At 36.6% G+C, this 25,830-nt stretch overlaps 2 protein-coding genes across 3 annotated transcripts; one reads left to right on the plus strand and one right to left on the minus strand.

Moving 5' to 3' along the window:
- The first annotated feature begins 1,255 nt into the window (after positions 1-1,255).
- RPS27L (ribosomal protein S27 like) lies at positions 1,256-4,398 on the plus strand. Its single transcript, XM_039865378.1, has 4 exons — positions 1,256-1,410; positions 2,325-2,433; positions 3,071-3,181; positions 4,211-4,398. Exons 1-4 carry the CDS (start codon positions 1,405-1,407, stop codon positions 4,237-4,239), a joined length of 255 nt encoding a protein of 84 aa, XP_039721312.1. The 5' UTR covers positions 1,256-1,404; the 3' UTR covers positions 4,240-4,398.
- An 11,684-nt stretch (positions 4,399-16,082) lies between these two features.
- Positions 16,083-25,139, minus strand: LACTB (lactamase beta). Of its 2 annotated transcripts, none has more exons than XM_039865380.1 (6): positions 24,703-25,139; positions 24,212-24,278; positions 22,530-22,720; positions 21,997-22,261; positions 20,552-20,717; positions 16,083-16,882 (listed from the first exon to the last, which is right to left on the minus strand). In XM_039865380.1, the coding sequence occupies exons 1-6, from the start codon at positions 25,063-25,065 to the stop codon at positions 16,351-16,353; spliced, it is 1,584 nt and encodes a 527-aa protein (XP_039721314.1). In that variant the 5' UTR covers positions 25,066-25,139; the 3' UTR covers positions 16,083-16,350. The 2 variants fall into 2 exon arrangements, with proteins under 2 accessions (XP_039721314.1, XP_039721313.1); XM_039865379.1 differs by having other exon boundaries at positions 21,913-22,261; positions 24,703-25,082.
- Positions 25,140-25,830: the final 691 nt, after the last annotated feature.

A 25,830-nucleotide genomic window follows, 5' to 3' on the forward strand; every position in this document is an offset into this window, starting at 1 on the left:
ATTAGTAACCTTAATTCAACTTGCCATGTAACTAGATCTTAGAGGTTGGGACATCTTTGGGGGCCATTATTCTGCCTACTCATTTATATATTATTCTATATATTTATCTGTCTGAAAATATTTAGTATTTGTTAATATTTACAATATTAAATATTAAAAAATCCAAATCTAATTCCAATTTAGCCTATGGATGCAAGGAGGATATTCATATGCTGAATACTATGAGCCCATTAAAAGTCAGAATTAGAAAAATATGTAGTAACATGGAACAACGTGGATTATACAGTCAGTAGGGGGAAAATCAAGTCTACAAAGGAATATGAACAAGATGATACCAGTTATGTTAAACAAAACCCAAAACAAACCTATATGCAGGTGAATAAAAAAATGTTTGGAATATCTGGATGGTGATTTAAATTTCCCTTCTATTTTCCAAAATGTGTATTATATTATTTTTGCAAACAAAGAGAAATAAAAGGTGATTGAGAATGTCTATCCAGGACAATTTCCTGATCAAGTGTCTTCCTGGTTTCTTAGGTTTCGATCACATTCACTCACATCCATCCTTCAAGCTTGTCCTCATCAAAAACATCTGGCTATCGGTGACACCCCATGTTTTTCAGGCACCAGTCGTCCTCTCTGGAAAGTTCACATACTCCTCAGAGGACAGCAAAGCTCCTGGGGGGGCACTAAGCATGACAGCGAATCCGTGCTTCTTAAAAACTTTTTCAGGGCAAAGCGAACCCAAGGGCACAGCCGCATCCTCACAAAGAACTTAATAACCAGTACCTCGGAAGCTGGATGCACAAGGACACGAGTCTGTTTCATAATCACGCTGGTACATGTTAAGTTTTAATTAATAATATTGTTTTTAATACACAAAAGGACAGAGAACAGTGGCATCGCTCCGTGTGCACGCCTGCAGAGGAAATCGACAGCAGACGGATTTGAAAGCGGGGCCTTGGACGAGCGGCCCAGTGAGCCGTCCGGGGTCGGCCAGCCGGGTTCTGCGAGGCCGTCGGTGCTCCCTCCCCGCGGCCTGAGCCCAAGGCGGCTTCCTAGCCAGGCACACACCGTCTAAACCTGGCCTTGGGAACAGCAGCTCACTGCGGAGCTCTACGGCTGGCAGCCCCAGCCCTGGAGCCCGTTAGGTTCGCAGAAGGTGGAACTTCGGATTGGTACGACCCTCAGAGCCCACTCCATCAGACAGTCGCGGCCCGGGCCGAAGCCGTCCCGCTTCCCACCAGCGAGAGGAGCGCCTAGAGTGGACGGCCCGCCCGCCCCGCCCCTCCGCTCCTCCCAGCCTCCTCTATGCCGGAAGTTGGTGCTGCGCCTGTTCGCGTGCGGCTCGCCAGCGTTGTCACCTCGGAGACCTGGACCGGCTGGGCTTGCTAAGGGATCAACATGCCTGTGAGTTGTTTACTTTCGAGCTTCGCGTGTGTTTCGGACTTCTCTGTCTGTCCAGGGGCCGGGGGTGGGCTAGCCGGACCGATCCGCCGGCCCCTGGGGCTCCCTGCCGACCGCGGCGACGCTGCTGCGACGGCGCAGCCTCCTCGCGCGGGGCGGACTCGTCGGGACTTGCCCGGGCAGCGCGGCTCGGCCGGCCGGCATGGGTGTGGGGCCGGGAGGCGCTGGGGCCGCACTGAGCTGCGATCTGGAGTCGGCGGCTGGGAGGGGACAGCTCCCCGGGCTCCCCGGGTAGCTTATCAGCCGTCTGGCTTTTGGTGGGCGCCCGGGAGGCTGTGATCCTTGGAGTCTTCTTGTTCCCTCTGCCTTCTCTCGGAAGCGATTTCCTTGCTTGTCTCTTTTTAAATAACTGTCTTCTCAGTTGCCTCACATGGTAACTCCGTCAAGGACGGTCACGCCTCAGCCACTCCGAGGTCCTGTCAGATCAGGCGTTGAACCCTGGGGTTTAGCGGGGGCAAGAATCACCCCGACGTTGGCCTTCTCCCGGGTGCCTACCTCAGCGATTTCTGCTCAGCGGGGCCAGGGTCAGGGTCACGTTCTTACTCAGCACCACAGTTTTGTTTTTATTGGAGACTTGTTACTGAGCTGAGTAAAGAAGAACGCGGTTAACCTTACCATATGTTGTTCCCTGATCGTCAGGGAGCCCCTTTACCGGGACTGGGAGAACGCAGGCATTATAAAAAAGTTTTGATGAAAGTTAAGCTTTAAAACATAACTAATCGCTTTTAAGTGTTGCCTCTGCTGAGCATGACTTATTTTTAGTTTTGCAAATATATTTCATGTATGGATTCCAGGATTGTGGTCTCATTCTAGTAGTAATAATATGTTTTTTTTTTTTTTTTTTTTTTTTAATCCAGTTGGCTAGAGATTTACTACATCCGTCCTTGGAAGAGGAAAAGAAAAAACACAAAAAGAAACGGCTAGTTCAAAGTCCAAATTCTTATTTTATGGATGTAAAATGCCCAGGTAAAATTTCAAATTTAATTCCTTTCCCAAGGAAAATTTCTATAGGGGTTGCTAGTGTGGTGTGTATATTTAGCTACATTAGGATCCTCTGTAGAGTAGAAGTGTGGTTACAGAATTGGACATTTTCACAGTAAACGATTCAAACCACTGTAGAAACATTTTTTGGCAGGGAGGGAGGTTGAAGATGGAACTCCAAAGTGGATGTGCTATTTGATTTACTTTAAGCTGATAATATGAGTTTTCTTTTTCATGATGCAATGAGAGGTATGTTGATTCTTTAGTGTAAAGCTGTGCTGCTCCATACGGTGGCCATTAACTATATGTGGTGCACTTAAAATGTGGCTAGTCAGAAGGAAAAAGTCTTTAAATATAAAATATACAACAGATTTTGAAGATGTAGCATACACACACACACACACACACACACACACATTGATTACATGTTAAAATGATAATATTTTGGAAATATTGATTTCAATAAAATATATTATCACTTATTTTTAAAAAACTTTTATGTGGTTACTAGAAAGTTTGTTACATGTGGCTTGCTATTGCACAGCACTAAAGTACTTAATATAAAGTCTTTACTGGAACTATGTTGAAATATTTTCTTCTGCTTTTGTTGACCTTTTTTTAGGTTGCTACAAGATTACCACGGTTTTCAGCCATGCTCAGACCGTGGTTCTTTGTGTAGGTTGTTCAACAGTGTTGTGCCAGCCCACAGGAGGAAAGGCCAGACTTACAGAAGGTATATCATTTAGCATTTTCTAACCCAGTGATGAAATTTTATGATTGTAAATGTCTGTATCTTAAAATCATGATTACCAAAATAATTTTTCTTTCGTTGTGTGCTCTTTCAGTAAAGACTGCCCTGTTTAATTGGATAAATTTATACTCTTGACCTTGCAAAGAACTCCTTTGAATATTATTTTTCTTAGTTTGGAACACCTAATTCTGTTGTATTTAGTCAGTTTGCTTAACTTAGAATATTAAACATAAATCAGAATGGAGCAAAAGAATACATACAATAGGACATGGATTTTTTAAGCCATAGGATTTAAAAATATCTCTTGTAAATATTTTGTTTCCTATATATTTGGTACATGAGACTTAGGACAGTTTTTATCATTGCTAGCTAAGCAACAGATAATGTATAAATTTAAATTCTAGAGGTTTGATTTCTATGAGTAACTACTTAAGGGTTAATATGAAAATCTAATTTTAATTCTACTTTCACTTTTGTGCAGTAAGAAAATATAATAGTTTTTCATAATACTACTTGTAGAGTTATAATTCCATGATGACACTTGAAATTTGCTTGTGATATTTTGGGGAGCTGTGAATTCCATGTTATTTTCACTGGAAGAGTTATAAGTGGGTTGGCAACAAATCCAAGATCTATTTGGTATGACCTGGTAAGGTACAAGTATGAAGTATTTTTCTTATTTAAAAATGTACTTGCAAGACTTCTGGAACCTTTATGTCATGCCAACATTAAAGTTTAACTGTTGAATTCAGGATCATGGTCTTAAACATATTCCTTATAGCATCTGAGAAACAGGAGTGACAGTTGTAGTCACATCACATTAGAGTAAATTCAAATATAAAAGATTTATTTATAGCAAATTTCTGGTATAAAAGGACAAATAAACCTATGTAAGAATGCTGATGTAATATTCCTAAAACTTAAGTTTTTTACTTAAGTACTTTTGCGATTAAAACTATACCAAAGATAGAATAGACTTGTGCTTAACATGTTCTTGTGATTCCTTTGTAGGGTGTTCATTTAGAAGAAAGCAACACTAATGATCCACACAACTTCCTGAATTTGTTACATCACAGAAAGCCTTATCAGTTCAGTAATTCTAATTTACCAAGATAATGTAATTACATTTAATTTTGTAAGTATACAATGATCTCCTATTTTGGTGTGAATTTTTCAATAAAGTTTTGATTATGGGCAAATGCTTACTTTTTATTTTTCAAAGTATGTGTGCTTATGCTATACATGTATGTACACTCTGAGTTTCTTTTAAACATTTAAAAAGTGTATTCTGATTAGTTTGTGCCTCATTTCAAGAGTAGAAACCCCAAATATTTGATATTCAGTCCTTTTCCGAATTGCTATGGATGGGGCTAAATAATTACAAATGGTAAGGAGTCCATTATTAATTCTAAATATAGCTTTGCTGTTGTAACTATGGAAACACATTTTAGAAGTACACAGTTAATGTAACAATCACAGCGCAATGCCTTGGATTTATGTGGCCCTAATATACTGCATAATTAGGACAATAACTGTATTTGAGAACCTGAGTTGTAGGAAGCTCCTTTTGGGATAGAAAATTTGATAGGAGGAATCAAGAAGGCATGATTTACCTTAGGAAATCCTGGCTGGGGATGGTAGATGGTATTGAATTCTCTGGTCCAGGCAGGTAAGCACACCTGACTACACATGTATGTTGAGTGGCTCCAGTGTTCATTGTCATTTTTATAGTTTATGAAATGACCCTGGGGAGCTTGGAAGTAGAGTGCATCTTTATCCCCACTATACAGTTCCTCTTTGGACTGGGATAATTGCTTCTATTTTACTTGTTACCTTTAAAGCTGGAACTTAAGACAGGCATTTTTTAGCAAGACTTTTTCCTACATATATACCCCAATCTGAGAGACTGATCCTTTAACATACTGATTTATAGAGGAATTTTGCACAAGAACTGAAGAACTATGGAAAGTTTGGTGTATATTTAATATATGGAGCGATAGCTAACGCAGTGGTTCCCAAAATTTCTTGGTTTATGGCATCTTTTTTTCATGGAGTCCTGTGGCCCAAAGAAATACCCAACAGTTGCATTTATTAAGTAGTTAGGTTCTAACTTTAGTAGCCATTTGAAAAAAAAAAACACATAAAAGCTAAAGTGATCATTTTAATGTCATTCTTAACCACAATTTCTAATGGAATGAGTATGCTTTTTGGGCACTGCACAATTTCTCAAAACGGATCAGACTACAGTGCCATTCTCCTTTTTACCACATTGAAGGGATGTGTAAAAGCATGACCCTACTGTGTCATCCTTGTCTGTATATTAATTTGTGTAGTAAGAAAGTTGTGTATTTTTATTTGTAGCCAGATTTACTATTTAAAATCCCAATATAGATTTATTTGTATTTGTTTTATGTGATTAAAAAATTTTACTAAACACCATCTATAAAATTGCATACCACTAAAGTGTGGCTTTTATTGGATCTGTAAATTTTTAGAAATGCTTTTTTTATGGGAAGATAATGGTTAGAACAAACTTTACAGTCAGATATAGCTGGGTTTCAAATGAGTTCTAATGGTTAATCGTTGTATGACCTTGGGCAAAGTAAGGATAGTAATTTCTACTTAATAGAGTTATTTTGAAGATAAAAAAGACAACATATACAAAGTGCTTAGCACAATGCCTGGCAGAGTGCTCTGTTAATAGTATTTTTTTTTAAATAAAAAGGATCCTATCCAATTACTTTCAAGTTCTATTTTTCTCCCAAATTCTTTACCCACCTTGTTACCACACGAGGGCATAGCTGTGTTAACTATTGCTGCAAAGCAAGCCACAAAATTTAGTGGCTTAAAGTAATAATTTATTATTTCTCATGATTTCATGGGTTGGTCTCACCTGGGCTCACTTATACAGCTGCATTTATCTGGAGGCTCAACTGGTCTGGAAGGTCCAAAATGATTTCAGTCATGTGTCTGGCAGCTAGGGCATCTCAGTTCTTCTCCATGTGGTCTATGCTTCAGGAAGCTGTTCTGGCTTCTGTATTACGTGGAAGTCCTGGGGCACTGTTCTAAGAGGGTGAACACAGAAGCTTGAAGGCCTCTTAAAGCCTAAGCTCTGGAACTTGAGCAACATCATCTCAACCACAATCTTTTGGTCCAATCGAGCCACAAGGTCAGCCCAGATTCAAGGCAGGAGAGAAACATTCTACCTTTGGCTGGGAAGAATGGCAAAATCACATTGCAAAAGAGCATGCCCAATGGAATGGGAAGAATTTGTGGCCATTAATTTATCACACTTTGGGAGAACTCCAATATTTCTCAAGATTATTTATTCTGTAATCCACGAACATGTCCATGATCAATTCTTACAGAAATGCTTTATTTGTTTCCCCTATTCTGGATGAGCATGGAATATAAGTAGGAAATTTATGTTAGAGGAAATCTAAATGAACATTGAACATATGAAAGTAGGTCTAACTTAACTAAATAGATAAATGCAAGTAAAAGATACCATTTCTCATCCATTGTATAGTCAAAAATTAAAACTCAGATGTTAAAAGTATTGGCATACGAACAACAGAATTAGGTCCAACCATATAAAACTGTATATTCAAGCATTTTTGACTTATAGAAACAGCAATTTCATATGATTCAACCCAAGAAAAGTATGTTTTTTTCAGCATTGTCTATAATAGTAAAAAAAAACAAACAGTAAGAAAATGGATAATATAGTCATAATGTAATATTTTAAGCAATTAAAATAAATGGGATTTATATATATCAACTTGACCAGATCACAAAAACATGTTAAGAAAGGAATGTAGAAAACATGTATACTATGATACTATTTGTATAAATGTAAATGACACAAATTAATATTATGTATTAGATATGGATATATACACATGGCTGCAAACACATGCTACCTTTCATGAAAAAATTAAATAAATAAAAATAACAAACCCACATGGGGCAGAAACCATAGCCCAGGGAACTTGGCCAAAGAGCCAAGAATTATTCCCAAGCCTTGAGTACTAATCAGGGAGCTACCAACCTGTGTCTGGTTGGATTTCAGAATTCCTGTGACTCTTGCATGTCTCCTATTACTCTCGTTTTTGAACAGAAGGGTATATAACAATTATCCTACATATGTTGGGCCATTGTACATTGTACACGTGGGGAGCAAATAACTTGTTTTTAGTTCATGGGCCTTCAGATCCCTTAATTTGCTATATTTAAGGAACTACCCATAAGAAGCCTCATCCACATCTAGACCTAATTTAAATGATAGATTCTGTGCTTTGAGCTGATGCTATAACAGAATGAAATTTCTGGAGGACTTGGGAGTAGGTAAATGTATTTTGTATGTGGGAAGGACATGAATCATTGGGAGCCAGAAGTCAGACTGTGGTAACCAACTTCTAAGATGATCCCCAATGATCACCACCTTCAGATATTCACATTCTGTGTAATCCCTCCAAGACTGTAGCAGGATTGGTCTGTGTGATCTAGGGAATATAGCAAATGTAATGGTATATGACTTCTGAGGCTAGGTTATAAAATACTTTGACTTTTGCCTGGATGGTTTCTTTCTCAATCTCAATCTCTTTTTTAAATCACTTGCTTTGGGGGAAGCCAGTCGTCATGCCATTAAGATACTCAAGTAATCCTACAGAGAGGCTCACATGGTGAGAAACTAAGGCCCCTGCCACCAACAAGCCAGAAGGCTGATTCTTGCCACCCAGGAGTGAGTTGGCCATTTTGTAAGCATTTTCTCCAGCTCCAGAGAAGCCTTTAGATGACAACATCTCGTTTGCAACCTCATGAGAGCCTCTGGAGCAAGTCCCATCCAGCCAAGCTACTCCTAAATTCCTGGGCCTCAGAAACCATAAGATAATAAATGTTTGCTCTTTTAAATTGCAATAGATAAACTAATATACCATTTCTCATTATCTTATTTCTGTCATATTAAAAGACTAGGGTTTCCAAGATGGCAGTGGCCCTCCCATGAGCACACTAAAGTATACACCTATATAGAGAGCAATTACCTCTGAGAGACAATGGAGGGATAAGTAAACAGCTTCTGAACAATGAAAGAAAGCGAATCGAGAAGGCTGGGAAATCACAGGAGCTCTATGGGAGCTGTAGGGATTCTCTGGGGCTAGAGGTACTGGTGAGCGCCATTGTTAGGGTGGGTGGGAGTTCTGTTCAGGTGCTCTGGCTTATCTGCAAGCATCATGTTCCTGCATACATTGCCTGAGTCTGTTTTAGCTGCTTACAATAGGAGCAGGCCTCCCTACACAGAACCACTCCTGCTCAGTAGGCTAGCACCCCAGATGCCATGGCCACCCACACAGCTCCAACTGGCCTGCCAAAAGCATCCACACACACAGCCTACAGCGTGGTTGCTTCTACATAAGCCTACTTCTTCAAGACAGGGAAAGATCATTTTTTTTGTCTAATTTATATATACAAACATAGAAAGTACAACAAAATGAAGACAGAAGAATACTTCTCAAATGAATGAACAAGAAAACTCCCCAGAAAAGAACTCTAAAGAAACAAAGATAAATGATTTGCCTGATGAAGAATTCAATGAAACAGTCATAAAGATCCTCCCCAAACTTGAGAGTAGAATAGAAGAACTTAGGGAGCACTTCAACAAATACAGTATAATAAAGAATCAATCAGAGCTGAAGAATACAATAACTGAAATAAAAAATACACTAGAAGGAATCAACAGAAGATTAGCTAATATAGAAGAACTGATCAATGACCTGGAAGACAGACTAGTGTAAATCAACCAATCAGAAGAGCAAAAAGAAAAAAAATTAAATAAAATTAGGATATGTCAGCAGCATGGTGGCGTGAGAGGACCTCCAGGTCTCTCCCCTTGAAGGTACAAGTAGGACAGCTATAATTAAAGGATTCCATGTTCAACACACAAACACATCTGAGACATCGTGCATTGAGACATCTGCAGATGGACATATTTGAGTGAACAGCAGAGATGGGACAGGGAGGGAGAAGGACAGAGACAGAGCTGCATGAATCCCCACACTCATTTTAGCCCTAGCGGACGCGATAGCAGTAAAGGACTGGCCAGACCAGACTGTAGGCGCAGAGACAGCAATAGGGCTTGGGCGGCTGGCACACACTGAGGCTTGGTCCAGGGTCAGGAGCCGAAAAATGGTGCAAATAAAATCATAGCACTCCAATGCCCACCAGTACTGGGCAAAGGACTCAACAGATTCAGGAATCCGCCTACCCCATCCCACTGTGTTCTGCCAGGCAGTAAAATCTTCATTTGGCATATTATAAAAGACTGGAAAAAACTTTCCACCTAAGTGGTCTGTATTCATTGCAAATAAACCCATGAGGAAAAGCAGAACTGTGGATGTACAAACCCACTCCCTTCCCCACATCCATCCCCGGCCTATTGTGGTACAGCCTGGTAGAGGCAGCTCGGTCAACTCAGAGCAGCCCTGCCAGCAGCTTCTGGCTACGGGAAGGAGACCCATAGCCCACCACTTCCAATCCATGGGAGTGCTGTCCTGAGACTGAGATGATTGGGTCGTAACAGGGATGCCCACCTCCTCAGGGAATATGGAGCATTTTCCACCACCAAGGTGAAACCACCCGAGAGACCCCAGAAGCTCCAATAGTGCAGGTAAGAGAAAATAAAAACTTGCACTTCAGAGCCACCTACTAGAAAACAAAAGAAAGACCTCTACTTACCAGCTTGCTAAACAGTGAAGTGTCAAATTCTTTAAAAAGATTTCATTCCCACAAATGCCCAGGCAGAGAAATAATCCATTAAACATAATGAATAACCAAGATAACAGGGGAATTCAGGAAGAAAGTAAAAAATCTCCAGAAAATGGCATCCAGAGAAAAGCGGGTATAGCCATACTTACATCTGACAAAATAGATTTCAAGATAAAAAAAAGGTAACAAGAGACAAAAATGGACACTTTGTAATGATAACGGACATTTCATAATTAATAATACATCAAGAAGATATAACACTCATTAATATATACGCATCCCACCTGGGAGCACCAAATATATAAGGCAACTACTAATAGAACTAAAGGGAGAAACTGACAAAACACAATTACAGTAGGGGACTGACATACCCCACTGACAGTTATGGATAGATCATCCAGACAGAAAACTCAATAAGGAAATATTGGCCTTACATGACACATTAGATCAAATGAACATAATCGATATTTATAGAGCTTTATATCCCAGAACACCAGAATATACATTCTTCTCTAGCGAATGTGGAACATTCTCAAGGATAGACCATATGTTGGAACCCAAAACTGGCCTCAACAAATTTAGAAGACTGAAATTATACCAAGCATATTTTCCAACCATAATACTGTGAAATTGCAAATAAACTGCAAAAAGAAAGCAGGATAAACCACAAACATGTGAAGATTAAACAACATGCTATTAAACAGTGACTGGGTCAAAGAACAAATAGATCAAAAGATACGTAGAGACAAATGAAAATGATAATACAACATATCAAAATTTTGGGGGTACAGCAAAAGTGGTACTAAAAAGGAAGTTTATATCATTACAGGCCTACCTCAAGAAAGAAGAAAAATCTCAAATATATAATCTAAAATTTTACCTTAAAGAACTAGAAAAAGAAGAAATGAAGCCAAAGTCAGTACAAGGAAGGAAATGATAAAAATTAGAGCAGAATTAAATGAAATGGAGAACAAAAAGACTAGAGAAAAAAAATTAATGCAATGAAGAGCTGATTCTTTGAAAAGATTAATAAAATTGACAAACCTCTGGCTAGACTAAGGAAAAAAGACTCAAAATCAGAAATGAAAAAGGTGAGGTTACAAGGGACATCACAGAAATAAAAGGACTATACAAGAATAGTATGAAAGGCTGTATGCCACCAAATTCGATAACCTGGAAGAAATGGATAAGTCCTTAGAAATTTATAACCTTCTGAGACTGAATCATGAAGAACTGAAAAATCTAAATAGACTGATCAACAGTAAGGAAATTGAAACAGTCATAAAAACCTTTCCTAAAAGTAAAAGTTTGTCTTATATGGCCTTTATTATGTTTTAAGGTACTTTCCTTTTATACCAATTGATCATATCAATAGATGCAGAAAAAGCCTTTGACAAGATACAGCATTCATTTATGATCAACACTTAACAAAATCAGTATAGAAGGAAAGTACCTTAACATAATAAAGGCCATATATGACAAACCCTCAGCCAACATTATACTTAACAGTGAAAAACTAAAAACCTTTCCTCTAAAATCAGGAACAAGACAAGGCTGTCCACTATGACATATAACATTGGAGGTCTTAGTGAGTGCAATTAGGCAAGAGAAAGACATAAAAGACGTCCAACTAGGAAATGAAGAAGTAAAACTGTCTCTATTTGTGGATGACATGATTCTCTATATAGAAAACCCTAAAGACTCCACAAGAACACCACTAGAAACAATAAGCAAATACAGTAAAGTTTCTGGACACAAAATCAATGTTCAAAAATCCATAGCGTTCCTATACTCTAATAATGAAGTGTCAGAAAAAGAAGTAGAAAAAATAATTCCTTTTGCAATTGCAACAAAAAGGATAAAATACCTAGCAATAAATCTAAAGAAACATGTGAAGGACCTATAAAATGAAAACTATAAGACCCTATTAAAAGACATTGAAGAAGATACAAAGAAATGGAAAGATATTCCATGTTCTTGGATTGGAAGAATCAACATAGTTAAAATGCCCTCATTACCTAAAGCGTTATACAGATTTAATGCAATCCCCATCAAAATCTCATCAGCATTTTTTAAAGAAATAGAACAAAAAATCATCAGATGTGTATGGAAGAAAAGACCCTGAGTTGTCAAAGCCATCCTGAGAATAAAGAATGAGGCTGGAGGCATCACTCTGCCCAACTTCAAATTATACTACAAAACAAAAATAATCAAAACGGCTTGGTACTGGCAGAAAGATACACAGACCGGTGGAATAGAATCGAGAGTCCAGATGTAAACTCTTGTTTATATGGGCAAATAATTTTCGACAAAAGAGCCAAAAACATACAGTGGAGCAAGGAAAGCCTCTTGCTGGGAAAACTGGAAAGCCACCTGCAAAAGAATTAAACTAGACTATTGACTATTACCACACATCAAAATTAACTCAAAATAGATTAAAGACCTGAATATAAGACCTGAAACAATAAATTATATAGAAGAATACATAGGAACTAAACTCATGGACCTTGGACTAAAAGAGGATTTTATGAATTTGACTTCAAAGGCAAGGGAAGTAAAAGCAAAAATAAATGAATAGGACTACATCAAACTAAAAAGCTTCTCCACAGCAAAAGAAACTGTCAGCAACGTAAAGAGAAAATCATCCGAATGAGAAAATATATTTGCAAGCAACACCGAATGAGAAAATATATTTGCAAGCAACACCTCCGATAAGGGCCTAATATCCAAAATATACAAAGAACTCATACAACTAAATAACAACATAAAAATAAACCAATTAAAAAAAGGGCAGAGGACCTGAACAGACACTTCTCTCGAGAAGACACACGAATGGCCAACAAACATATGAAAAGATGCTCACCATCGCTAGCTATTAGGGAAATGCAAATTAAAACCACAATGAGATACCATCTCACACCTGTTAGAATAGCTGTTATCAACAGGACAAGTAATAACAAGTGTTAGAGAGGATGCAGAGAAAAAGGAATCCTCATACATACACTGCTGGTGGGACTGCAAATTGGTACAGCCACTATGGAAAACAGTATGGAGGCTCCTCAAAAAACTAAGAATTGATTTACCATATGATCCAGCAATCTCTTTACTGGGTATTTACCCCAAAGACTTGAAAACCCATATCCAAAAATATATTTGCACACCAATATTCATAGCAGCATTATTTACAGTGTCCAGGACATGGAAGCAATTAAAGTGTCCTACGATAGATGATTGGATAAAGAAGCTGTGATACACATATACAATGGAATATTACTCGGCCATAAAAAGAGGTGAAATATTGCCATTTGCAACAACATGGATGGACCTCGAGATAATCATGGTAAGCAAAATCAGACAGAAAAAGTTGAAAACCACATGATCTCACTTATTTGTGGGATATAAACCTAAAAGCAACAAAGGAACAGGACAGATTCTCATGGACAATAGACTAGTGGTTACCAAAAGGTGTGGGGAGGGGGAAGGGGAGAGGTAGATGGGGTAAAAGAGGTCAAATATGTGGTGACAGAAAGAAGTCTAACTATGGGCAGTGAACACACAATACAATATATATATATGCCTTCCTGTTGAATTGTATACCTGAAACTTAACCGGGTTTCATTAACCAATGTCACCATAATGAAAATAAAAATAAAAAATAAATAAAATGAGTATAAATGAAAAAAAAAAAGTAAAAGTTCAGGACCAGATGGCTTCACTAGTGAATTCTACCAAAGATTCAAAGATAATTTAACATCTATCCTTCTTGAACTCTTCCAAAAAATTGAAGAGGAAAAACTGCCTAACTCATTCTATGAAACCAGAATTACCCTGACACCAAAGTCTGGCAAGGACAATACAAAAAAAGAAAATTACAAACCAATATCTCTAATGAATAAAGATGTAAAAATTCTCAACCATGTATTAGCAAACAGTATTCAATAATACATTAAAAAGGCAATACATCTTTTTACTTAATACACGATCAAGTGGGATTCATTCCAGGGGTACAAGGATGGTTCAACATATACAAATCAATGTGACACACCACATTAACAAAATAAAAGGATAAAAATCATATGATCATATCAGTAGATGTAGAAAAAGCATTTGACAAGATAAAACATCCACTTATAATTAAAACATTCAATAAATGGTATAGAAGGAACATAATATAATAAAGGGTATATATGACAAACCCACAGCTAAAATCATACTCAACGGTAAAAAACTGAAAGCTTTTCTTCTAAGATCAGGAGTAAGACAAGGAATCTCATTCTTGCCACTTCTATTCAACACAGTATTGGAAATCCTAGCCATAGTAATCAGGCAATAAAAAGAAATAAAAGGCATCCAAATTAGGAATGAAGTAAAACGTTCATTATATGCAGATAACACAACACTATGTACAAAAAACCATAAAGACCACACCAAACAACTATTAGAACTAGTAAATGAATCCAGTAAAGTTTCAGGATAATCAATATATAGAAATCTGTTTTATTTCTATACATCAATGATAATGATCAGAAAGAGAAATTACAAAAACAATCTAATTTACAATTGCATCAAAACACATAACATAACTAAGAATAAATTTAACTACCAAGGTGAAAGACCTGTATTCTGAAAATTCTAAGATATAAATAAATAGAAGGATACACCATGTTCATGGACTGGAAGTTCCTATCAAAATATCAATGGCATTCTCAGAACCAGACAACTCATCCTAAAATTAAGATGGAACCACAAAAGATCTCGAATAGCCAAAGAAACCTTGAGAAAGAACAAAGTGAGAGGTATCACACTCCCCAATTTTAAACTATACTACTAGGCTACAACAATCAAAATACAGTATATATACTGACATAAAAAATTGGAATAGAGAGTGCAGAAATAAATCCTCACTTATATGATCAACTAATCTAGGACAAAGGAGAAAAAGATATACAATAAAGATAATTTCTTCAATAAGTGGTGCTGGAAAAACTGGATAGTGCAAAAGAAATTGGATCACTTTTTTATACCATATACAAAAATAAACTCAAAATGAATAAAAAGCTTAAAGGTAAGACACAAAACCATAAAACTCCTAGAAGAAAACATAGGCAGTAAACTCTTTGGCATTGGTCTTAACAATATCTTTTTGGATATATCTCCTAGGGCAAGGGCAAGGTAAACAGAAAAATAAACAAATGGGAATACATCAAAATAAAAAGCTTTTGCGCAGCGAAGGAAACCATCAAAAAAAAAAAAAGACAATCTACTGAATGGGAGAAGATATTTGCAAATGATACATCTGATAAGGGGTTAGTATCCAAAATATGTAAGGAACTCATACAACACCAAAAACCCCCAAAACAATCCAATTAAAAAGTGGGCAGAAGACCAAATAGACATTTCTCCAAAGAGGACAAAAAGATGGCCAACAGACAACAAATGAAAAGATGCTCAACATCACTAATCATCAGGGAAATGAAAATCAAAATCACAATGAGGTATCACCTTACACCTGTCAGAATGGCTATCATAAAAAAATCAATAAATAACAAGTGCTGGTATGTAGAGAGAAGGGAACTCTTGTATACTGTTGGTAGGATTGTAAATGGGTGCAGCCACTTTGTAAACAGTACAGGATCCTTCAAAAAAAATTTCTTTTAAAGCAGCTGTACAACTCAGAAACTATTTCTGGGTATTTATCTGAATAAAATAAAGACTAATTTTAAAAGATATATGTACCCCTATGTTAACTGCGGCATTACTTACAATATCTAAGAGATGGAAGCAACCTAGGTGTCCATCTATAGATGAATAAAGAAGTGGTATATATGTATATGTATGTGTGTGTACACAATGGAATATTATGTGGCAATTAAAAAGAATAAAATCTTGCCATTTGCAACAACATGGACCTAGCTGGTATTATGCTAAGTGAAATAAGTCAGACAGAGAAAGACAAATACCATATGATTTCACTTATATGTGGAATCTAAAAAAACAAAACAAAACAAGACCCATAGATGTAGAGACAAGCTTTTGGTAACCAAAGGGGAGGATTAAAAAAAAGGAAAAAAAAAAAAGATAACATGTGAAGGTTCCTGTTGAATGAGATTTCTCTATATTACATATTCCAAAAGTACATACTTTTATCAGAATATTTTATTCCAATAGTTAACATTTTTTTCAAAAATACAATATAGTTATACTTCCCTGAGTATAAAGAACTAATCCTACAATAAAAGACAATTACAAAATTAAGCAATTAGAGGTATATAATTCTCTGCATTCAATTATACTCTATTACAAATTTATTCTTAAAAATCTCATGTATTTTGGAACTTTAGTTAATGTTTTAAAAAAATGAAACAGTTCATTTTGCATCTGTGATATTAAGGTAAGTCTGATCGGTCTTTATCAAATTCCAGAGCAATCTTTAAAGCAGTGCTATTGAGGCCAACAGACTGCATATTACATATGATAGAAACAACTATTCCTCTTGGGGGGACTTTCTTATTTATAGATTCTGCATCCAGTTCTTCAGGAAGGATCAGCAGGACACTACTGGCACCCACTGCACCTCCAGTATGTGAGGCATAATGCCGTTGCTTCCTACAAGAACCATATGTTTGCTTCTTTTCTACGACACCCCATGCCATTGCATATTTACCCTCTTTATCCCAAGACATCTCTGTGTTAGGGACTGGTGTCCAAATCATAACCATTGTTTCTGGTTTTAGATATCCTGGTAAAAGATTTTCATTTGAGTTCTTAAACAGCCCGACTTGGTAACCATACAGCATTGCATTCCCAAATTTCAGAAGGTCACCCACTGTAGACAGAAATCCACCACCAGCCCATTTATAGGAGTTATCCACGTAAGGTGTGTTGACAAGACGTTTCTTTTTATTGTAAACATAAAATCTAAAATGAAATAAGAATGGTCATTAAAAATTTAATAGTCTGTTATTGACTTTACACATGAAAATGAACAGGAAAATGTACACATGAGACAGATTGTATTTCAATGCAGTAATCATACATTCTCAGAAACTTTCTCATTACTTTATGCCTAAACACTGATTATACTTATAATTCCAAGCTGATCAAATCTAAAAGAAGCCAAATAACATAAATACACTTTCTCATTGAGAAACATACTTCTTAGAATGAACTCCAAGTTTGTCAACTAGGAGAGAACTGCCAGTATATTTTGGCCAGTAATCAGCTTTGTGTAACTTCCTTTTAACAGTAAAGCATTTCAAATCACTGATATGAAGGCTGGAAATTAGGACTCTTTGGTCATTCCTCCTTTAAAATATAAAACTATGGAGAATTCCAGACTTTAATTTAGAATTCTAAATTTTAAATAAGCAAATTCTAGACTTTAATCCCTTGATTTCTTTTCACAGAGGACAAATTAATGGTTTTTCATGAAAATGATTTTTTTCAGCTGGACGATAACTTTCAAATTCTTAAGGAATTTCTGCTCTAAAAAGAATGGGATGTAGACACAAGTTCTTAAATTACTGGTACATCTTTGTGACTGAGTAACTGACAGAATGATGCCAGATAACAAACAGCCTCTTTCTACTTATTTAAGAATCTGTAAATTCTGCACAAGAATACTATATAACCACAGAAATCTACATCTACAAACTTAGAAATTCAAAATACTTTTATAAATGCTTCTTAAATGCCTTTAGAAGCAATTATGCACTTTGTATTTTATTGTTATGAGTTTTAAAACCCACAAAATTTAAAATGCATAGTATAAAAAACAATCCCATTTCAACATTCAGCATTAACATCTGCACTGAATCTATTACAAGAGTCTGTCAGCCAAAGGCATAAAGAAAGATTCATAAAGAACAATGCTTAATTTTAGAAGACACTCTAGAAAATAAAGATTAAAAAAATAATAAAAAATAACAACAGAAGGAAAAGGCCATATCTATACTGTCAAAACAGAGTGAACACTTTGGAAAACATTCATTTATTGGCTTTGGTCCCATCCAATTATAAAAGAGATTTTTGTTTCAAGTATTGTACAAAATGCATAGAAAACATGAGCTAATACATTGACTAAGGATTCCCCTATCAACAAACTGAGTGTCTTTCAGTGTCACGAACATTTGCTCCACTGGCTTGTGGATATCTGCCTATACAAAATATACCTGCTGTACAGAATCAATATATCTATTTATATACACATAATCAATGTTCCTATTCTTCAATTTAAGAAAATCTCAATATTATTCAGAAAGGCAATGTATCCAGTTACAAACTAGTTTCCCTGCATTCTTTACAGCTAAATGTGGCCTGTGGTTAAAATTCTGGCCAAAGAAATGTCAGTAGTCTTTTGGGGTGAGATTCTGGGGAAATACCTTAAACAGGCGACAGACACCGAAAGGTACTATTTTAAACACATACATACACAGAGAAGTGATAAGACAATAAATATTTACTCTTGGGGTACAATAACTCTAAAAAGGCTTGGTCAGGAGAGCATAAACATTTAATTTATGATTCTGATCAAGGAGTCAGCAAACTAAATAACAAGGCTGAAAACTTTTGCTAGAAATTTTATTTCCTGCAAAATGGTACCATAAAACAAACGAATAGAAATATGAATTTACTAAGTTTACTTTAAGGTTTTTTAAAAATAATATGTTTGAAATGACTCCTTTTACTGCCTGAACTCTCCACAAAAGGTGGTCCCTTTAAGTTCTTTTAAAATAATTACAATAAAAAAAAAAGAGAGTAGAATTAGAGTTGACTTTTAGAGGCCCAAATAGATACTGTATTAAGTAAAATAAAAACAAAGCTAATGAATAGAACATTAGGTAACAACATTTCCTTTGTTTTCTGTTCTCTATTTTATTTCAACAGCCCATTTAATCTAACTAAAATGAATCAACTACCCTTTTAGCACTATTGAGTACTGCCAAAACCTAAATAAAAAATCCAGAGCAGATAGGAACGTTTTACAATATAAATGGAAACCCACTACCTTTTTCCAAAGAATGAAAGACAAAAAAAACATATTAACTCTCTATCATCTGCCATTTAGATTTTTGTGCAAGTCATAAATTAATCACTCATTAAGAAAACAGAAAATTAATGATAGTGGTTCTGTAGCCTGTATATTCATAGAGCCTTAATTTTTAGTTTAGAAAAGAGGCTCAATGACACATAATGTTCTTCTCTCCCTTACATATAAGTTTAGGCATTTATTATCAAATGCCTGGATCTAAATCAAAATAAGGTCATCTTTATTAATCTTTTTTAGATTCAATTCACAATCACTGGTACTTGTCAATTTTTCTCATGCTTTCCAGTAAATAGAATGTTATATCTAAAAATAATAAACACTAAGAGTCCAAACTGGTTGAGAACTACAGGCCATTTAAAAAATTAAAATTCATTGCTTGCTGCTAACCCAATTTCCTCTAGGTCCAAAAAAATCTCTTTTAGGCTGACTAGCAATGCATACATATTTAATTCATTTAAATAAGGTGGTAATTTTTAAATGGTAATTTAACTAGGTACAACAGAAGATTAAACAAAATTAGAGTGAAGATAGGAAGATAAAGCTAAAAAAATTCCACCATTTCACCTAGTTCAAGTACCATTAAAAGCATGTACTGATGGAAATATGCAACAGCTGATTTGTTAAATATTACGTTTCTAACAAACCAAATAATTTAAATGGAAAACATCCATAATCATAAAACTACTTATTAGCTTCAAAATTTTCTCCCAATGCCCCTTTTATAAATTACTAGTAAAAAATTATAAATGTTTCATTTGATATATTTCAATAAAATGACTTTCAAACTTCTACAGTGCAGGGCAGGTACCACTTCAACAAAGCAATTAAAATTATCATCACCAATAATGGGACAAATTACATCATGAAACTGCTGCTGTAAAGGGCATTATTGGAACAACTGGAAAAATTTGAATAAGGTCTATAGATCTGATAAAAATATTGTGTCAATGTTAATTTCCTGAATGTCCTTGTTTTAGAAAATACACAGTGAAGTATTTATGGGTAAAGGAATACCATGTCTGCAACTTATACCAAATGGTTCAGGGGAAAAAAAAAAACCTCAAATATACAGAGAGTTAAAATAAATGTGGTAAAATGATAACATCTGTGGAATCTGGGTGAAGAGTATACGGAAATTCTTTATACTATTCTTTTAACTTTTCTATAAGTATGAAATCATTTCAAAATAAAAATTAAAACAATAAAAAGTAAACAAAGAAAGCACTAGTATATAAAACATATAAGGGATTATTAAAGAGCAAACTATAGATGCCAATGATGGGTGTAATTTTGGTTTAATTATTCATGTGTTTAAATTATTATTGCTGCCTTTCATCTAAGAATCTTCAGGGTACTTTACAAATACATTTTATTTCACTCACTTCACTCACTTTATAGATGGGAAAACAGACATGAAGAAAAGCTCCCCAAAAATGGCAAGTTGATTTTAGAAAGGAGACAAGGAGAACTTGACTTTAAATTGGTAACATAGCATTAAGATGTGATATAGCTAAACACATCAAAAGGTATTCATTTACCTTGCTCTATTGTAAATCACTGGTTCATTTTCTTCCTGCACAGTTGTCAGCATATCCAAGTCATGGAATATTTTCTGCATATAGTCCAAATATTTATATCCTGAAGCTCTTTCAACTATGGCTGCCAGTAGGGAATAGCCAAAAGTTGAATACAAAAACTGACTACCTTGAGACATCATTGCATGGAAGAAAAAAAAAAGAAAATGATTCATTATTATTTAAAAATATGTAAAATATTTTCCCACTGAAAACTGGTATACCTTAACATTGGAATATTTTACTTCAGCATTTATAAAACATGGATGATATATTAAATTCAGTTAGCTTTGCAATGGCCCTACTTATTCCATGTCCCTAACATAAGAATAAAATGATTATCAATATACCTAAAATTTCATATGAATCTACTCCTTTCTATAACAAATAAACAAATAAGTCCTACTTCAAACATGACAGAAATCCTTCAGACTGGCAATAAAATAGGAAGGGAAAGAAAAGCAAATTTGGATTCGTGAGTCACCTGTCTTATTCTTAACACACTATCCATTGTTTAAGGCATAAATAACTGTACAAGTTATTTTAATAAAATATAGATATAAAAACCTTGTTTCAAATATATATTAAAATAAAAAATATATTCAAACATACGTCCTGTTTCAAATATATACCTTGATTTCATTTTGGATTCTGGAAATGTAGACTGTATCATCTGTACTAAAAATTGGTGAAAATCTTATTTTTTTCAGATAAAATCCATAATATTTCATTGCCTTTATTAATTATACCTATATAATATCTATTCATGGTAAAAACTTTAAAAATGAAAATGGGAGAAAAGTAAATAAGCCTATGGTACATTTAAAGATATTAAATGGTTTCAGTAGGCACTGTACAAAAACGAAGACAGTAATTTTTATAGATTAGCTTTTTGGGAAATAAAATTAAGTTGATGAACTCTAATTTCTTCAAGGAATGAAGGCACAAAATAACTGAGTAATTTAAATTCTAATTGATACTAGCAATACTTTATCATGTCTACTTTGGTTCAGATTTAGTTTGGAGAGCTATTATTCCAACATTTCTCCGTAATTTTTCCACAAATATCTTGATATTGAGAATCCACTAAATGACTGTGAGGCTAAATCAAAAGAACTAGCTGCCTGGAATGCTAGGTGGGAGCTACATGTTAAGTTCTTAATTATTGTTAAGAAATACATAAAAGGTAAGCACTAGTCTGACAACAAAATCAATGCATAATCATCAACCACATCAAATACACTCAGGATGGTATCATTTTGGATTTTCTGAAAATTAACACTTCAGTAATGATGACTTTGTTAAGAGAAGGAATTAACACTCACCAGGTTTAAAGAACAAAGGGTCATTTTTAAATAATCTTAGAGATTCAATTGAATTTTCAAACTTTTCTCTCAAATACAATTCACCTTGTTCAAAATCATTTTTTTTCTTGACAGGTTTTGAATTCCGGCCTTTGGCTTCATTATCCTGCTCTACCTTAGCTTTAGCAAAGTCATTCCTTTCATTGCTTTTGCCTCCTTTTTCTTTCAACTCTTTTTCTTGGTCGGATTCCATTGTCTCTTTCATTTTCAAGGCTTTATAAGCTTTCTCTTCTTTCACCTTTTTCATGTCCTTTTCATAATGACGAATTCCACTTAAATGGGAAATCAATAATCTTGTTGTGACAGAAACCTAATTGTAAAAACATGAAAGTTCAATTATATTATTAAACTATAATAAAAAGTTAATAGCCTTGGAACAATCCTCCAACAATATTTTCTATTTTAAATTGCTGCTGGAAAAATATATCACGTACAGATTTTAGCCTCGAATTTCAGGAAAATACTCATTATCTGGATTAAAAAAAATCAATGATAGTTAAAAACAAACCAAAGAATCCCATATAACCTTTTAAACCATTTAACATGCCATTTGTAAAATGAACTGCGTGTTTCATTACCTTTTCACCTTCATATTCCTTTTCTGGGAATTCAGGAACATAATGTTGTACTGGAATATCAAGATCTAGTTTCCCTGCTTCCCACAATTTGGCAAGAGCAACCATGGTGAGGCTTTTGCTGATACTAGCAATTCTCATAACTGTCTCTGGTTTGCATGGTACACGGTTCTCAACATCGGCATAACCTAAACCTTTGAAAAATAAGCAAAAAGTCACTATTGATAAGCTTCATGGTCAAAGGAGTCTTGAAAAACTGAAAAAAAAATACTATCTTAAAACATCTTATGCATTTATCTAAAGGAGAAGATATTCCACTTTTATAAGTTAATGAAAATTTAACATGTAAGAGATGACCGTCTTAACAACACCGACAACAGTAAGTCTAACAATTTAAACATAACTAAACTGAATTGTACCTTGTGCACAATAGCAATTTTTCCATCTGATTCAAATACTAATTTTTCTTAGCTTATCTAAACATGTGGTTAGTCTACATCTTAAATAAATTACTCTACATTCTTTACGGAAAACACCATTGTTCTTCAGATTATATTTATTGATTTTTGAGTGAGTTTTTACTGAATTCCTTAAAATAGCCATCCAATAAAAATAAATGTGAAAGGAGATCCTGTAAACCCACTCTATCAATTCAATTCAGCTGCAAATGAGAAGGAAAACAATGTCCTACTAACTTAAAGCTCCTTCTAGAAAAAAATTTTAAGCTTGGTTTCATCTTCCGGACATGCTGAACGTGTGGAAATATAAGAGATATAAAGAACTAAGATTTGAAAAAAAAGAAAACATGTAAAATGATGGTTTTTAAACTGTAAACATGAATCATGCTAAAATACTTGCATTAAAAACACAGTCCTCACCTATAAAGCTGACATTTGTCTAATTTTTGATTACAATATTTTTCATAAATTAGGTATATTGATTAGGCTATACTTATACTTGGGGGAAGAATCATTTTTCTTTAAATTCAAGACTCCACTGCTCCCAAAGTAAGTAGTAAAGAAGTACTACTTTCTTAAATGATGTCAGAAACATTTCCTAAAAGTATGGTTCCTCAAAACCTGGGATGACCGGCTGAACACATTTGTGTGGAATGGAGAAGTAAATAAAGTTATAAAATAGGATCTGATAAAAGTATCATAAAATGATTAGAAATACCTCTTCCAAGGCTTCTAGCTTTTTGTTTTAAAAAATACCTGACACCTCTGCCTACTCAAAAAAAAAAAAAAAAAGCAAAGTGGATGGTAAACTCGTTAAGGACAGGAATCGTGTACACCCTCAGTACTTACTATTGTGCATTTACATGATAGGCGGCTCAATAAATCGTAGGTTGAATTTAAAATTCTGACAGTTTATCTACTCATAAGGGTTATCTACACATATGCAGTTAAAAGTTTTATATACAACTTTCAGAACAATAAATTCAGTTTTTATAGAAGAGTGGGCATAGAAATAAGCCATTTTAAAGACTCCAAGTTATTCATTAGTCACATTTTAAATCTTCTTTTAGAAAACCCGATACTTGTTAGATACGTTTTCTCTACAATATGGATGGTTTTCTGTAAACCGAACGGTATTTCACGGGATTCACACCAAGAAGTAAAATATCAAGTTTTCATTCCCCAACTGGCACAAAACAAGGCACTAAATAACTTTTCTGAGCCTACCTTCTGACCAGACTTCTTTTCCATCTACAGAGACTCCAACCACTATGCCGGGTGCGCCCACCTCATCCTACGAACGAAGTGGCAAGGAACAGACAGTTCAAAGACAGGCCGAAACACCTGGCACATCCACCACAGCTTACACCTGGGGCATGGCCCCGCCCCCTCTACCTGGGCCCCGCCCACCCGCGCCGGGACGGCGCTAACCATGAGGGGTGTGAGGGGTGTGCCGACTCGGCACCCAGAGTGGGAGGGGGCGGTCCCCGGGACGGGCGGTAACCTCCGCCCTGACTTGGGCAACCCCCAAGAGCATCTGACCGTGGCCCAGAGGTCGGAAAACGGGAAGTTTTTCTCGGAAGCTGACCGCGGGCATCCCACCGCCCGGAGTGGGGTCTGTTCGGCCCGGGGAGATGACCACCGAGGGGCCCCATTCCGAGGTGACGCCGGGGACCGGAGGCCAGGTTCCCAGCCGTCTACGCCCCTCGTCGCCGCACCTTGATCCTGTGCAGCAGGTCACGGCTGCTGTCGATGGCTCTGGCGAAGCGCCTGGAGCGGGGCAGCTCCGGGGTCTGCGGAGACCACGCGGCGAGGGGCTGCTCCTTTGGCGCTTGCGGCTCGGCCTGAGGCAACGTCTCGGGGTCGGGGTCCGAGGGGGGCGGCGCGGGGGCCGCGCTCCTCAGCGCCCCCGCCAGCTTCACCCCGAGCGCCAGCCCCAGCCCCAGCCCGAGGCCACCGACCCAGCCCGCGCCGAGGTGCGGCAGCCCGGCACGCTGGTGAGCCCCGCGCCGCCCGCAGCCCCAGCCCCAGCCCCCAGGGGTCGCGGCCCGGGCCGTTACGGCCGACAGGAGCCGGTACATGGCGTCTCCGGGGAGCCCGCAGCCTCGGAGCTAGCGCAGGCCGGGCTGGCGGCTGACGCTCCAGGGAAGAAGGGGAGGGGGAGGCCGGGGAGGGGAAAGGAGAGGAGGGGCGGTGACTGTGCTCAGACTCTAGCAGTCGATGCCCGATGGCCGGAGCGCGGATCGCATCGAGCTCTTCTTCCTTTCCTCTTTTTCTCCTTGCCTTGTCACTTAATATTTTTAATCTTTCTCCCCCGCCCCCTTTTGCCCGTATGCCTCTTGTCAGATCAAGAGTCACCTCAGAAGTCTCCCTGGTTCCTGTCCCCTTGGGAGTTCTCTCCACACCTGGACTACAAGTGCGCACACCTCCTTAATAACACTTGACACTTTGTTTCATTGAACTGATTCCTTACTAGACTGTGACCTCTCTGGAGAGCTGTGACTTTTGCTCCTGGAACAGCGTCTGGCACACACAAGCCCCTTAGCAGCCATCTCTTGCCATCTCTATTATTTGTCTCTTTTTAGCTCATAAGTCCCCTTTAACCTCTCTTCCGGAGGTCTAGCTCCACAACACATCAAACATATTGTTATACCCAGGCCTTAAATTAAATATTTTTTTCTGTAAAAAGTTTTTAAAAAAACTTGCACTTGAAAAATTTTAATCCAAAAATAACTCATATAATTTATAGTTAGCCGATTTCTGACATCTGTAGATGATCAGATATTCTCGTGAAATAAATCTAACCTCATTGCTACAAAATGTAAAATGTGTATAATCCTAATTGA

This window comes from Pteropus medius, unplaced genomic scaffold (assembly GCF_902729225.1).
Source record: "Pteropus medius unplaced genomic scaffold, Ma_sr-lr_union100, whole genome shotgun sequence".
Classification (NCBI taxonomy): domain Eukaryota; kingdom Metazoa; phylum Chordata; class Mammalia; order Chiroptera; family Pteropodidae; genus Pteropus; species Pteropus medius.